The sequence below is a fragment of the Garra rufa genome, chromosome 11 (genome assembly GCF_049309525.1).
Source record: "Garra rufa chromosome 11, GarRuf1.0, whole genome shotgun sequence".
Taxonomy (NCBI): Eukaryota; Metazoa; Chordata; class Actinopteri; order Cypriniformes; family Cyprinidae; genus Garra; species Garra rufa.
In genome coordinates this window covers 34,607,407-34,619,672 of record NC_133371.1, presented here as the reverse complement: position 1 = coordinate 34,619,672, position 12,266 = coordinate 34,607,407, and the positions used below count along the sequence as shown (strand labels likewise).

The 12,266-nt window shown below is 35.5% G+C and overlaps 1 protein-coding gene and 1 pseudogene across 1 annotated transcript in view; one reads left to right on the top strand and one right to left on the bottom strand.

The window, feature by feature from the left end:
• Positions 1 to 339, bottom strand: part of LOC141345997 (monocarboxylate transporter 2-like) — a 13,725-nt pseudogene extending 13,386 nt beyond the window's left edge.
• LOC141345326 (VPS9 domain-containing protein 1-like) overlaps positions 1 to 12,266 on the top strand; it is a 61,684-nt gene that overhangs the window by 711 nt on the left and 48,707 nt on the right. The window contains exon 2 of the mRNA XM_073850190.1: positions 7,996 to 8,108. Coding sequence (XP_073706291.1) covers positions 7,996 to 8,108 — 113 coding nt within the window. The remainder of the gene's footprint in view (positions 1 to 7,995; positions 8,109 to 12,266) is intronic.

Sequence of the window (12,266 nt, the reverse complement as noted above, 5' to 3'; positions counted from 1 at the left end):
ATACAATGTATTTTTGGCTATTGCTACAAATTTACCCCAGCGACTTAAGACTGGTTTTGTGGTCCAGGGTCACATATATACATATATCTGTGGTAACAGTAGTATAAGTGGAATAATTGACTCCGGTACATGAATTATTAAAAATAGCATAATAAACTTCACTTTGCTTCTATTTTAAAAATAATACAATATCATTTCATGGCTGGATTGGCTCGTTGCATCATTGATTTTCATACTTACAAAATAACGGCAGTCCATTATTGTTTCCTGCTAGTCCTCTGTATTAGAGCACATGAAGAGTGTTTATCTGGTTATGCTGCAGGAGTTACACAACTAATCTGACCAAACCTCACTGATCCAATGCTTGAATGATCTCTGGACCTGACCATAAATAAGCTGTTTTGTAAATGAATTACTGTTCACAGTAATGTGCATAGCAGAGCATAATAACAAGATGTTTTGAAATGAACAATTAATTATAAGCTAAATCACCTTTATCTCTTACCCTGCTGTGTTGAACGTAGCCTATCTTATAAAACATATCACCAATGAAAGCAAACACTATGAACAGAGAAAAACAGCTTTCTATATAATTTAAAACTTTCCTTATGATAAAACTGATGAGCTTTCTGGTGCATTCAGCACTTTAAAACATGTTTTGTTAGATAAGCTGTGCATCATGTGATAGCATCTAAATTAACTGCTTTCATTCAAGTCAAACATGTAATTTATAACTGAATAAAGCTGAATACATTAGCCAACACCAATGAAAATACTTTCTAAAGATCAGATATAATCGAAATTATATCTGGTTTATGCAAAAACGGCACAATAACTGACCAAGAATCTACAGACATCAGCTTTTATAGACTCCAATATGGTACATAATTCCTTTTCGGTTTTTTTATTCTCAGCCAGTAGCTCACAAAGTGCCTAGTATATAAAAATAACATTTTGAAGATGAGATGAAGGGTTTTTGGGTAAACCTTTGACCTCCAAAGAATTTGATAGGCTGTTTGTAAGTTCCATACTCAGTAATGATATCCTGCTTAATTGTGTTTCAAATCACATCATCCAAGGTCATCGTATTCATCTTTTTCCTTAACGCGGAATTAAAGGTCATTTAACACCGAGTCCGAAATTTTCATATGCATTTTTTTCATATTCAACAAGAAAAAATCTGTAAAATAAAGTTGTTTCTATAAAACCTTTAATAAAAATTGTTTTTGCACTTTATTTCAATTAAGATATTTTACTGTAATATTACCGTTTTTGTTTGGCAGCCGAAGCTGCCAGTCATTTGACCGTTTTTTGACGATTTTTTTTTTTTTTTTTTTTACAGTGATCCTTTCTCAGCCACTGCTCTGAGTTTATTGATTAGTGGAGGTCATTTAAGCCTCCTCTGATGTTTGATCTTCACTGCTCAGAGCGAAAAACCAAAGAGTTTGAAAAACAAATTAAAAGGAAGGAAAATTAAATAAGCTTGGGGGCCAATAAAAAACTTGTTTCATTGATGTTCTCGCTCTCCCTCTTTATGCATGTAAAGTGGGAAGTGTTTCCTAAAAGGAAGGTTAAACTGTCAAATGTGCATAAAAAATGCCAGCTTCAGATTCATTCAGCAGTAATTTTTGGCTTTTGGACAGGCACTTAAACTCTATTCATTATGAAATAGATGGTGAGTTATATCACAGAGACACTAAAATAAAGTTTGCACAAAAAAGAGAAGTGGATAGTAAAAACTAGAGCAAGCACGTTCAGCCTCCAAAGAGAGGAACACTGGCTACTCGACATGCATGTTAAATATGTGACACGTACTGTTTATGATAATACACGTATATAAGATCCTGGTTTACTGTGGCAGCACATTGGATGAAAAGATGAGAAGTCAGTTAATATGACATTAACACTCATATTATTGATTTTTACTAATGCTTTAAATTGAATTTATAATAGATTGCTGAAAAGGATATATGGAGCGTCAAAGCAGGCAGACTTGATAATGTGAGTTATGAGTCTAAGTAATATTTATCACACATAAAATTACATATTGGCTTAAATCGCTTTACTTTACTTTCTCAGATATATTACTGAAACCGAAACGCCATAATAAACGCTCTTCTTTCTGAGCGATAAAGATTGGTGGAAACATCTTAAACATCAACTTAATCATCAAAATGTATTTAGTGACAAGCACTATATAACAATATGACATACAGTTGAGGTCAAAAGTTTACATAAACCTTGCAGAATCTGCAAAATGTTAATTATTTTACCAAAATCAGAGGGATCATTCTGCTGTTCTTCAGAAAAATCCTTCAGGTCCCACAATTTTTTATTTTTTTTCAGCATTTTTGTGTATTCAAACCCTTTCCAACAATGACTGTATGATATTGAGATCCATCTTTTCACACTGAGGACAACTGTGGGACTCATATGCAACAATTACAGAAGGTTCAAACACTCACTGATGCTCCAGAAGGAAAAACCATGCATTAAGAGCCGGGGGTGAAAACTTTTGAACAGAATGAAGATGGGTACATTTTTCTTTTTTTTGCCTTGATATCATATTTTTTTCATTTAGTACTGCTCTTCAGAAGCTACAGAGGTCTCTCAGTTGTCCTCAGTGTGAAAATATGGATCTCAAAATCATACAGTCATTGTTGGAAAGGGTTAAAATACACAAAAATGCTGAAAAACCAAATAATTTGTGGGACCTGAAGGTTTTTTTCTGAAGAACAGCAGGCAGCTAACATTTAATCTTAACTGAAAAAAATCCTATAAGTGCAAAAAATATACACTACCGTTTAATTTTCAGTCGTATTTTATGCTTTTTTTTTTTTAAATAGCATTTTATGCTCACCAAATCTGCAATTATTTGATTAAAAATTAAATATTTTTACAATTTAAAATAATTTTCTTTTTCAAAAAATATATATAAAAACATTTATTCCTATAGGCAAAGCTGAATTTCAGCATGATTACTTCAGTCTTCAGTGTCACATGATTCTTCAGAAATCAATCAAATATGTTGATTTTATGCTTAAGAAACATTCATTATTATTTTTAATGTTAAAAACAGCTTAATATTTCAATGGAAACCACATGTTTTAGGGCCATTTTATACATAGAAAGTTCATAAAACAGCATTTAAAGCAGAAATCTCTCACTTTTGATCAATTTAATGTAATTAAAAAATCTTACTGACCCCAAACTTTTATATGATATTTCTTGAATATAATTGCAGAAGTACGGAGCCCCTTACGTCACCTGTAGAAGAAAAATAATTAATCCGTGGGGACGGTTTTGCAATTCGTTCCCTCAGTTTATAAACCGTACTCACGAATTCTTAAACTGTTCCCTCGGTTTAACAATTCATGCCCACGGATTAACAAACCGTGCCCACGAATTTCCAATCCGTGCGCTCAGATTTTGTAAACCGTACCCTCGGATTTTGAATCCGTACCCACAAAATCATAATCCGTGCGCACGCTTTCGCAATCCGTTCCCACAGTTTGTAAACTGCTCTCACGGATTTGTGATTATGATAAGATTTTCACCCAGAGTTAGATACATGCTGCACTATTAATGTTATTATTAAATAAGGCCTATTATTACATTGCATTTAGTTTGAGAGCAAAGGAATGGCAACATAACCTGTACATTATTTGTTTTGTATTGCTTTTTACCTTCTCCTCTCCAAAACTCGTTTTTTTTTTTTTTTTTTAATTCAGGTAATTTTATATTTTGAAAAATATTATATAAAACAAAGCCGTTTGAACAGCGCTCTTCACTTATTATTTTATTTTGGTACCATGACCGCACTTACAAAACAGGCTTCTTTTTATCGTTTATTTTACATTAATAACCAATAGGTTAAAACACATGATGTTTTGGCAGCTAATCTATTGGTGATTAATATAAAATAAAGCTAAAAAATAAATGCAAAACAATGCATCCAGCATATAAACAGGTGTCCTGGTTGAATTTGGGGGCGGGGCCACAAATCCGTGAGAGCAGTTTACAAACTGTGGGAACGGATTGCGAAAGCGTGCACACGGATTATGAATTTGTGGGTACGGATTCAAAATCCGAGGGTACGGTTTACAAAATCTGAGCGCACGGATTGGAAATTCGTGGGCACGGTTTGTTAATCCGTGGGCACGAATTGTTAAACTGAGGGAACAGTTTAAGAATTCGTGAGAACGGTTTATAAACTGAGGGAACGAATTGCAAAACCGTCCCCACGGATTAATTATTTTTCTTCTACAGGTGACGTAAGGGGCTCCGTACTGAAGGATAACTGTTACTAGAGAAACTGGTCATTTTGTTTAAACAGCGCTGAAAGGTTAAAATAGCTTACATTATGCTCACATGATCAGCTGTAAAGTTAAATGTAGCATGTCCTGTTTAAAGCTTCATAGGTTGGATGTTTTCTGACTAATTGCTGGTCCAGCCTTGGATGAAATCCAATTAAAAAGAACTTTAATAACCAACCAGCTGTCAGCTAGTTAGTTATCGAATATTGTGCAGTGCCTGATTATCTGTGATCTTTTACTCCCTGGACATGCATCAGAGCACCCTTGGTCAACAGACCTTGACGTCTTGTTTAATGATTTCATCTTCCAGGCATGAATTTCGACACGTCTCATAAAGTAAAAATTGACAGTAGCTTAAACAGTATGATTTTCAAGTTACTATATCACTGCTGGGATGATATAACTTTGAGATTAATCTCTGTTTGGGTGCTGTGACCCGCAAATGTTAAACAGAAGGTTAGCTTTAGCTGAGGTGAGCATCATTCATCATATTAAGGTTTTACATTCTTAAACAATCTCTCAGATAGGATGAAAATGTAAAAAGACGCACAACATGAATCTAATTAGATGACATGGACAGGTTAAGTATTAATCCTCCAAATGGTTCAGAGCAATATAAGATGCATAGTGTGGTGGTGGAATAACATGTTGTGACGTTCAACTGTATGTTTTTACATTGTCATTGCTAGAAGGGCATTCACTTCTGGCAGTGCATCCACTTCAGTGGCTTTCACCCAAAAAGCACAGGTGTCTCTGCACTTACCCAGATGGCTTTGCTGTTGATTACAAAACCTGGGTATCACAAAAAGATGAGAAGCTAGCCAGACAAGATCTCTTTGGAACATAAAGATCATGTAAATCACAATTCCACCGAAATTGCTCTGTTAGCTTCTGTTACAAAGCATATTCTTCCAGATCAAAGACAGAATGTACATTCATTTTTTCACAGATACAAAGCTGCTGGGCAATTTTTGAGATCAATCAATGTAATGAAAATGAGGTGTTGTTCTTTCAAGGAATACATTTCTTTTTGTTTTTGGATTAGTTGTCCTACTAGAGAGGGACGAGCTTATTATAAAATAAGATTTGAGGCTTGAAAGACTTGGGCCAGTATAAAAATGCTGATTTATAATAGAGGTAAACTGGTTTATTAGACATGGACTCTCTTTATTCTGAATTTAAATCATATTGGCATCTTTTAAAGCAATTTTATATGAACACTGAAGTCAGGTTTGTGTGCTTTCAAAATGAATTGAGAATGACTTTAAAGGGATAGGTCACCCAAAAATGAAAATGTGATGTTTATCTACTTACCCTCAGGGCATCCAAGATGTAGGTGACTTTGTTTCTTCAGCAGAACACAAACAAAGATTTTTAACGAAAACCGGTACAGTCTGCCAGCCAAATAATGGAAGTGGATGGGCACCAGATCTTTAAAAGTAAAAAAAAAACATGCACAGACAAATCCAAATTACACCCTGCGGCTCGTGACGATACATTGATGTCCTAAGACACGAAACGATCGTTTTTTTGTGAGAAACTGAACAGTATTTATATCATTTTTTACCTTTGATACACAGCCACGTCCAACTGTCATGAGCACGAGCTTTTCATCCGGCTCGTTACACGTGAACGCGCTCTGGCGTATTATACTGTAATTTGGATTTGTCTGTGCATGTTTTTTTTTTTACTTTTAAAGATCTGGTGCCAATCCACTCCCATTATTTGACTGACAGACTGCACTGGTTTTCGTTAAAAATCTTCGTTTGTGTTCCGCTGAAGAAACAAAAAGTCACCTACATCTTGGATGCCCTGAGGGTAAGTAGATAAACATCACATTTTCATTTTTGGGTGAACTATCCCTTTAATTCAGTTCCTAATTCAAACTGAATGTAAACAGAAGTAACAAACCGAAAGCAGTATAGTAAACGACTTTCCTGTCATTCATCTCTCTGAAGAGCATGTTGCCAGTTCAATTCACATGAATTATAAAGGAGGTAGTTCTTAAATTTAAAGGGGTAGTTCACCCAAAAATGACAATTCTGTCATTAATTACTTACCCTCATGTCGTTCCAAACCCGTAAGAACTTCGTTCATCTTCAGAACACAAATTCAAGATATTTCTGACCCTGCATAGCCAGCAATGCAACTGACATGTTCAAGGCCCAGAAAGGTAGTAAGGACATCCTTAAAAAAGTCCATGTGATATCAGTGGTTCAACCATAATTTTATGAAAATGATATATATATTTTTTTTTTGAATCACTGATGTTACATGGACTATTTTAATGATGCCCTTACTACCTTTCTGGGCCTTGAATGTGTCAGTTGCATTGCTGTCTATGCAGTGTCAGAAAGCCCTCAGATTTCAACAAAAATATCTTAATTTGTGTTTTGAAGATGAACGAAGGTCTTACGGGTTTGGAATGACATGAGAGTGAGTAATTAATGACATTAATGACACAAACTTTCATTTGTGAGTGAACTGTGCCTTTAAAGAAGTTCACTTCCAGAAATTTTTTTTTACAAATAATGTACTCACCCCCTTGTCATCCTAAATGTTCACGTCTTTCTTTTGTCAGTCATAATGAAATTATGTTTTTTGAGGAAAACATTTCAGGATTTCTGTCCATATAGTGGACTTCTATGGTGCTCGAGTTTGAACTTCCAAAATGCAGTTTAAAAGCAGCTTTAAAGGGCTCTAAATGATCCCAGCTGAGGAAGAGGGGTCTTATCTAGTGAAACGATCAGTTATTTTCTAAAAAAAAAATCAAATGCCTCAAATGCTCATCTTGTCTAGCCCTGTGTCAACTCTGTGTGTTCTGGTTCAAGACAGTGACGGTATGTCAAAAAACTTCCATCTCATTTACTCCTCCAACATCAAAATCGTCCTACATTGCTGCAGAAGTACCGACCCAGTGTTTACCAAGTGAACGTACAAAAAAGGTCAAACGCCCTTTACAAAAAAAGGTAAAACAGCAATGTAGGACGATTTTGAAGGCAGAGGAGAAAATGAGATAGGAGTTTTTTAACATACCCCAACTGTCATAAACCGGAATACAAAGAGTACACTCAGAGCTAGACAAGACGAGCATTTGTGGTTAAAAAGTATATAAATTATACAAATTATACATCATTTAGATCCCTTTGAAGCTGCTTTTAAACTGCATTTTGGAAGTTCAAACTCGGGGGCACCATAGAAGTCCACTATATGGAGAGAAATCCTGAAATGTTCTTCTCGAAAAACATCATTTCTTTATGACTGAAGAAAGAAAGACATGAACATCTTGGATGACCCAGGGGTGAGTAAATTATCTGTAAATTTTTGTTCTGGAAGTGAACTTTTCATTTAAGGTACAAATTGATTAAATTGTAGAGCGATCTGAAGACTGTTGAGTATTTGCTAATAATTGCTGCATATTGCATATTGCCTCTAACACCGATTCCATTGTGTTGTTTTCATCTATATAAGGTGTGACACCACAGGTGCCCCCTGTTATCATCATGGTTATGTTTTGGTGTCTATGGTGACCATCTGTGCTCCTCAAGAGGATTTGGTGTCACAGCACCAAAAACATCCCTTCCCCCCTTATCTTTACACTGCAGCTTAGCATCACACACTGATGGAACAATAATAGACTTAAAGACAGCAAATATCTGTGCTAATGTGATATGTGCAGTAGAGGAAGCAAAAAGTCTTACCTGTAGCCATCAGGTGTGTTGTAGCACTAAGCCTCTGGTCTGCTGTGATGATGTCAAAACCCCACAGGTTAAGCGAGATGATGAGGAAAAGGTGGGACTTATGTAAATGAGAGACAAAACAGAAGGGTTACTGTATATGAGGGTTACTACAGCTGTACATACAGAATACTGAGTGATGTAAATTTGTTTTGCATGTGTGTTGCTTATGTTTCATCCAATTTAAGTAGTGTAATTGAGCATTTTCATGGTACTGTTTATCTTTTTTTTGGAAAGAAATGATAGACATTAATACTTTTACTTAGCAACGATGCTTTAAATCGATCAAACGTGATGAGCAAGACATTTATAATGTTACAAATGATTTCTATTTCAGATAAATGCTGTTCTTCTGAACTTCCTATTCATCAAAGAAACCTGAAAAAATTCTACTCAGCTGTTTGCTACATAATAATAATGTTGTTGTTTTTTAGCAGCAATGTGTAGCATGTGACACTGAAGACTGGAGTAATGATGCTGATAATTCAGCTTTGAAATCAGAGGAATAAATTACATTTTAAAATATATTCAAATAGAAAACAGTTATTTTAAATAGTAAAAATATTTTAAAAATTAACTGTTTTTGCTGTACTTTGGATCAAATAAATGCAGGCTTGGTGAGCAGAAGAGACTTCTTTAAAAAACACTAAAAATCTTACTGTTCAAAAACTTTTGACTGGTAGTGTAAATAGGTCATAAATGGTTGATATTTTAAATGTGAATTTTATATTTGTTGGAGCACCAGTCTAGAGGTTATTTTAAGGGTGCTCTTTTCACCACAGCTCCCGCAGTGTGTTGCACTGATCTATATTTTGAACGCTTGATTCATCACTCTGGAGTTCAACCTCACCATCTGCCCAGCGTCACGGATAGCATTCAAAGCCCAAGGCGTTCTAATTTACACGACCACAGAGAGATTTAGTCAACAAAAAATGTACTATACAGCCAATCAAAATGTCAGAGCGTTGACGTGTGCGCACACACATGCATATATGCATGCAGTGGGAAACTAACGCAAGATGATGGTTTTCTCCGCATTTCCAACCGAGCGAAATGAAGGGCCCATCAGGGGCTTATTCACAGTCTGTGCTGATAGTTGGATAATTAAGACTCAATCCAGCCCTGCCACAGTTGAGAGGACGCAAAGTCTTCTACTAACGCTTTTCCCTAGCTCTGGATTGATCACAAATTACAGTGTATATCTAATATAGGAAAGAGGGAGGAGGGGGGTGCAATTTCAATCCAGCTGGACTACTTTCTTTTCTCCAACCATCGTTATGTTTGAAGATAAATGGGGCAGTCAAATTGGTTGCTCGATTGATTCTGTGGCATATGGATATCCCTGTGGACAAGTTTTTTTGAATGTTTTTGTGGCGTTCGATTTCTGGATTTTAGGCAAGCGAACATCTGGCAGTGGTCCAGAGTGAGGCTGATGATATAGTGATGATATCTCTGCTGGAGCTGTGCAGGAGAGATGAGAGAAAGGAAATGAAACCCAGTTATACAAGTATGATATCAGACTAGTGAATAAAATGGAATGGAATGACAAGATAACCGTAAGACATTTTTGTCCTATTATGTATTGTAGTTTGTTCAAGTGTCGTACAGACAGTTCAGAGACGTTATGAAGATATAACTCAAAAATGTCTGACATACAGCATAGAAATTTTGAATATAGAAAGACCAAAAATTGCTAAAATGTTAACAGTGATCCACAGCTATTGCTTTGTGATAGTTGTTCACGAGTCCCTTTTTGTCCTGAACAGGTAAACTGCCCGCTGTTCTTCAGAAAAATCCTTCAGGTCTAACAAATTCTTTGGTTTTTCAGCATTTTTGTGTATTTGAACCCTTTCCAACAATGTATGATTTTGAGATCCATCTTTTCACACTGAGGACAACTGATGGGGAGGGGGTGAAAACATTTGACATTTAACCTATTTTGTCTTCTGGGAAACATGTAAGTATCATCTATAGCTTCTGAAGGGCAGTAATAAATGAAAAAAAAAAATATATATATATGATTTTTAAGCAAAATAAGAAAAATGTACATATTTTCATTCTGTTCAAAAGTTTTCACCCTCGGCTCTTAAGGCATCGTGTTTCCTTCTGGAGCATCACTAAGTGTTTGAATCTTCTGTAATAGTTGCATACGAGTCCCTCAGTTGTCCTCAGTGTGAAAAGATGGATCTCAAAATCATACAGTCTTTGCTGCAAAGGGTTCAAATATACAAAAATGCAGAAAAACCAAAGAATTTGTGGGATCTGAAAGATTTTTCTAAAAAACAGCAGACAATTTAACTGTTTAGGACAAACAATGGACTCATGAACAACTATCACAAAAAAAACAAAAAAAAAAAAAAACAGCTGCGGCTCATTCAGGTAACAACAGAGTATTAAGAATCAAGCGTATGTAAACTTTTGAATTGGGACATTTTTATAAATTCAACTATAATTTTCTCTTGTGGACTATATGTACTAAATAAAACATAACATGCATGTTGTATGATCCCTCCTATTTTAGAAAAAATAATTAACATTTTGCAGATTCTGCAAGGTGTATGTAAACGTATATATATATATATATATATATGGGTGAAATCTGTCCTGAGCATGTTTTCATCAAGAGATTTTATGTGATCTCCAATATATATCTCCTATATATATATATATATATATATATATATATATATATATATATTAGGGGTGGGCATAGATTAATTTTTTTAATCTAGATTAATCTAGATTAAATCTGGGAATTAATCTAGATTAATCTAGATTAAAATGGCTAATTTGAATTTGAAATTTGGTTACATGTTACACCGTACTTTTATTTTGACAGGTTGCCATGAAGTTTCTGTGTATACAGTATGATATGATGCTAGTTTTCTCAAATGAAACGGTAAAAGTGACACTCACAGCAGTTTTGGAGATTGAGTTTATCTGTTCATGTGAGATGCAAATGCCAAAAATTACCGGGAGCGTCACGTGTGTTTCAGTATGCGTGTAATAAAAGCGCGTCTCCACCATTCATACATACAGCTAGGCAAACGGATTCATATTAAAACGGTCTTTTTGCATTTCAGTTTTCACATACACTAGTCCATATCGCGATTTGAATTAAGTGACAGCATTTGATTTATGAATCCAAAAAACGACGAATTTACGTGGCATTTCGCGCTATAGTAGATTCGGTTTTTATGAATGGAGGACGACGCGATCCCGTCTGTGTTTTGGCGGAGGAGACGTAAACGCGCGAACATATTCTATAGTCTTTGGTATACATCCGCGTTAAACTATCAAGGTGAAAGTCATCATAGCTTGCGTAGTTTAGACCCAGCTCCCAACCCAAATTTGAGAATAGATTAACGGCGATATTTTTTTTATCGCCCGATAAGAGTCTCACGTTAACGCAGCACGTTAACGCCGATAACGGCCCACCACTAATATATATATATATATATACACACACACACACACACACACACACAGACATATGTAGTTATAGCAGCCATCTAGCATATTAGGGTTTTTCCCCATAATTTTTCTACGTGTGGTTGACTTTTCTTCTGTTTCACTGTACCTGCTGAAAATAAAAAGGTAGTCTGAGAATTTGTGCAGAGTGTAAGAACCCAGACCTGGGGAAAGGTGATGATAAATCATAAATGAAATCATCAGTCCATTTGTCTGTGGACATTTTATGGATTCACCACCATCCACCGTGAGGTCTGATGAAGCTCATTAATACATTACAGCTATAGTCGCATAACTGATTCAGGGACATTTCTACTTTCCTTGACATTACATCACTCTGGTCACCATGGCCTCTAGAATAGCTCCATCCTGTCTGTGGGCTATTTAGAGTGGGCTTTGATCAATTGGTTCTAGGATGTTAGAAGTTGGAACTAATTACCCACGGTGATGAGATGATTAACGCTGCCCTTTAATACAGTAATCGTCACTGTCTTGTATCTACCTTCTTATCTCTAGATACATCTCGGCCCTCCACCTGTCTCTCTGATCTCTCTTGTCATGTATGATTTCAGCTTTATCAGCTTCTGTAGAACATCAGAACAAGTTTGTATCATTACAGCAATTACAGCACTTCCAACTACCAGAACAGCTACTAATGGCATAATTTATGACACTTAACATTTCTGCAGTTTGCATATAGAACAAATCTGTAGGAAGTGAATAAATGAATAAATGTACGTAT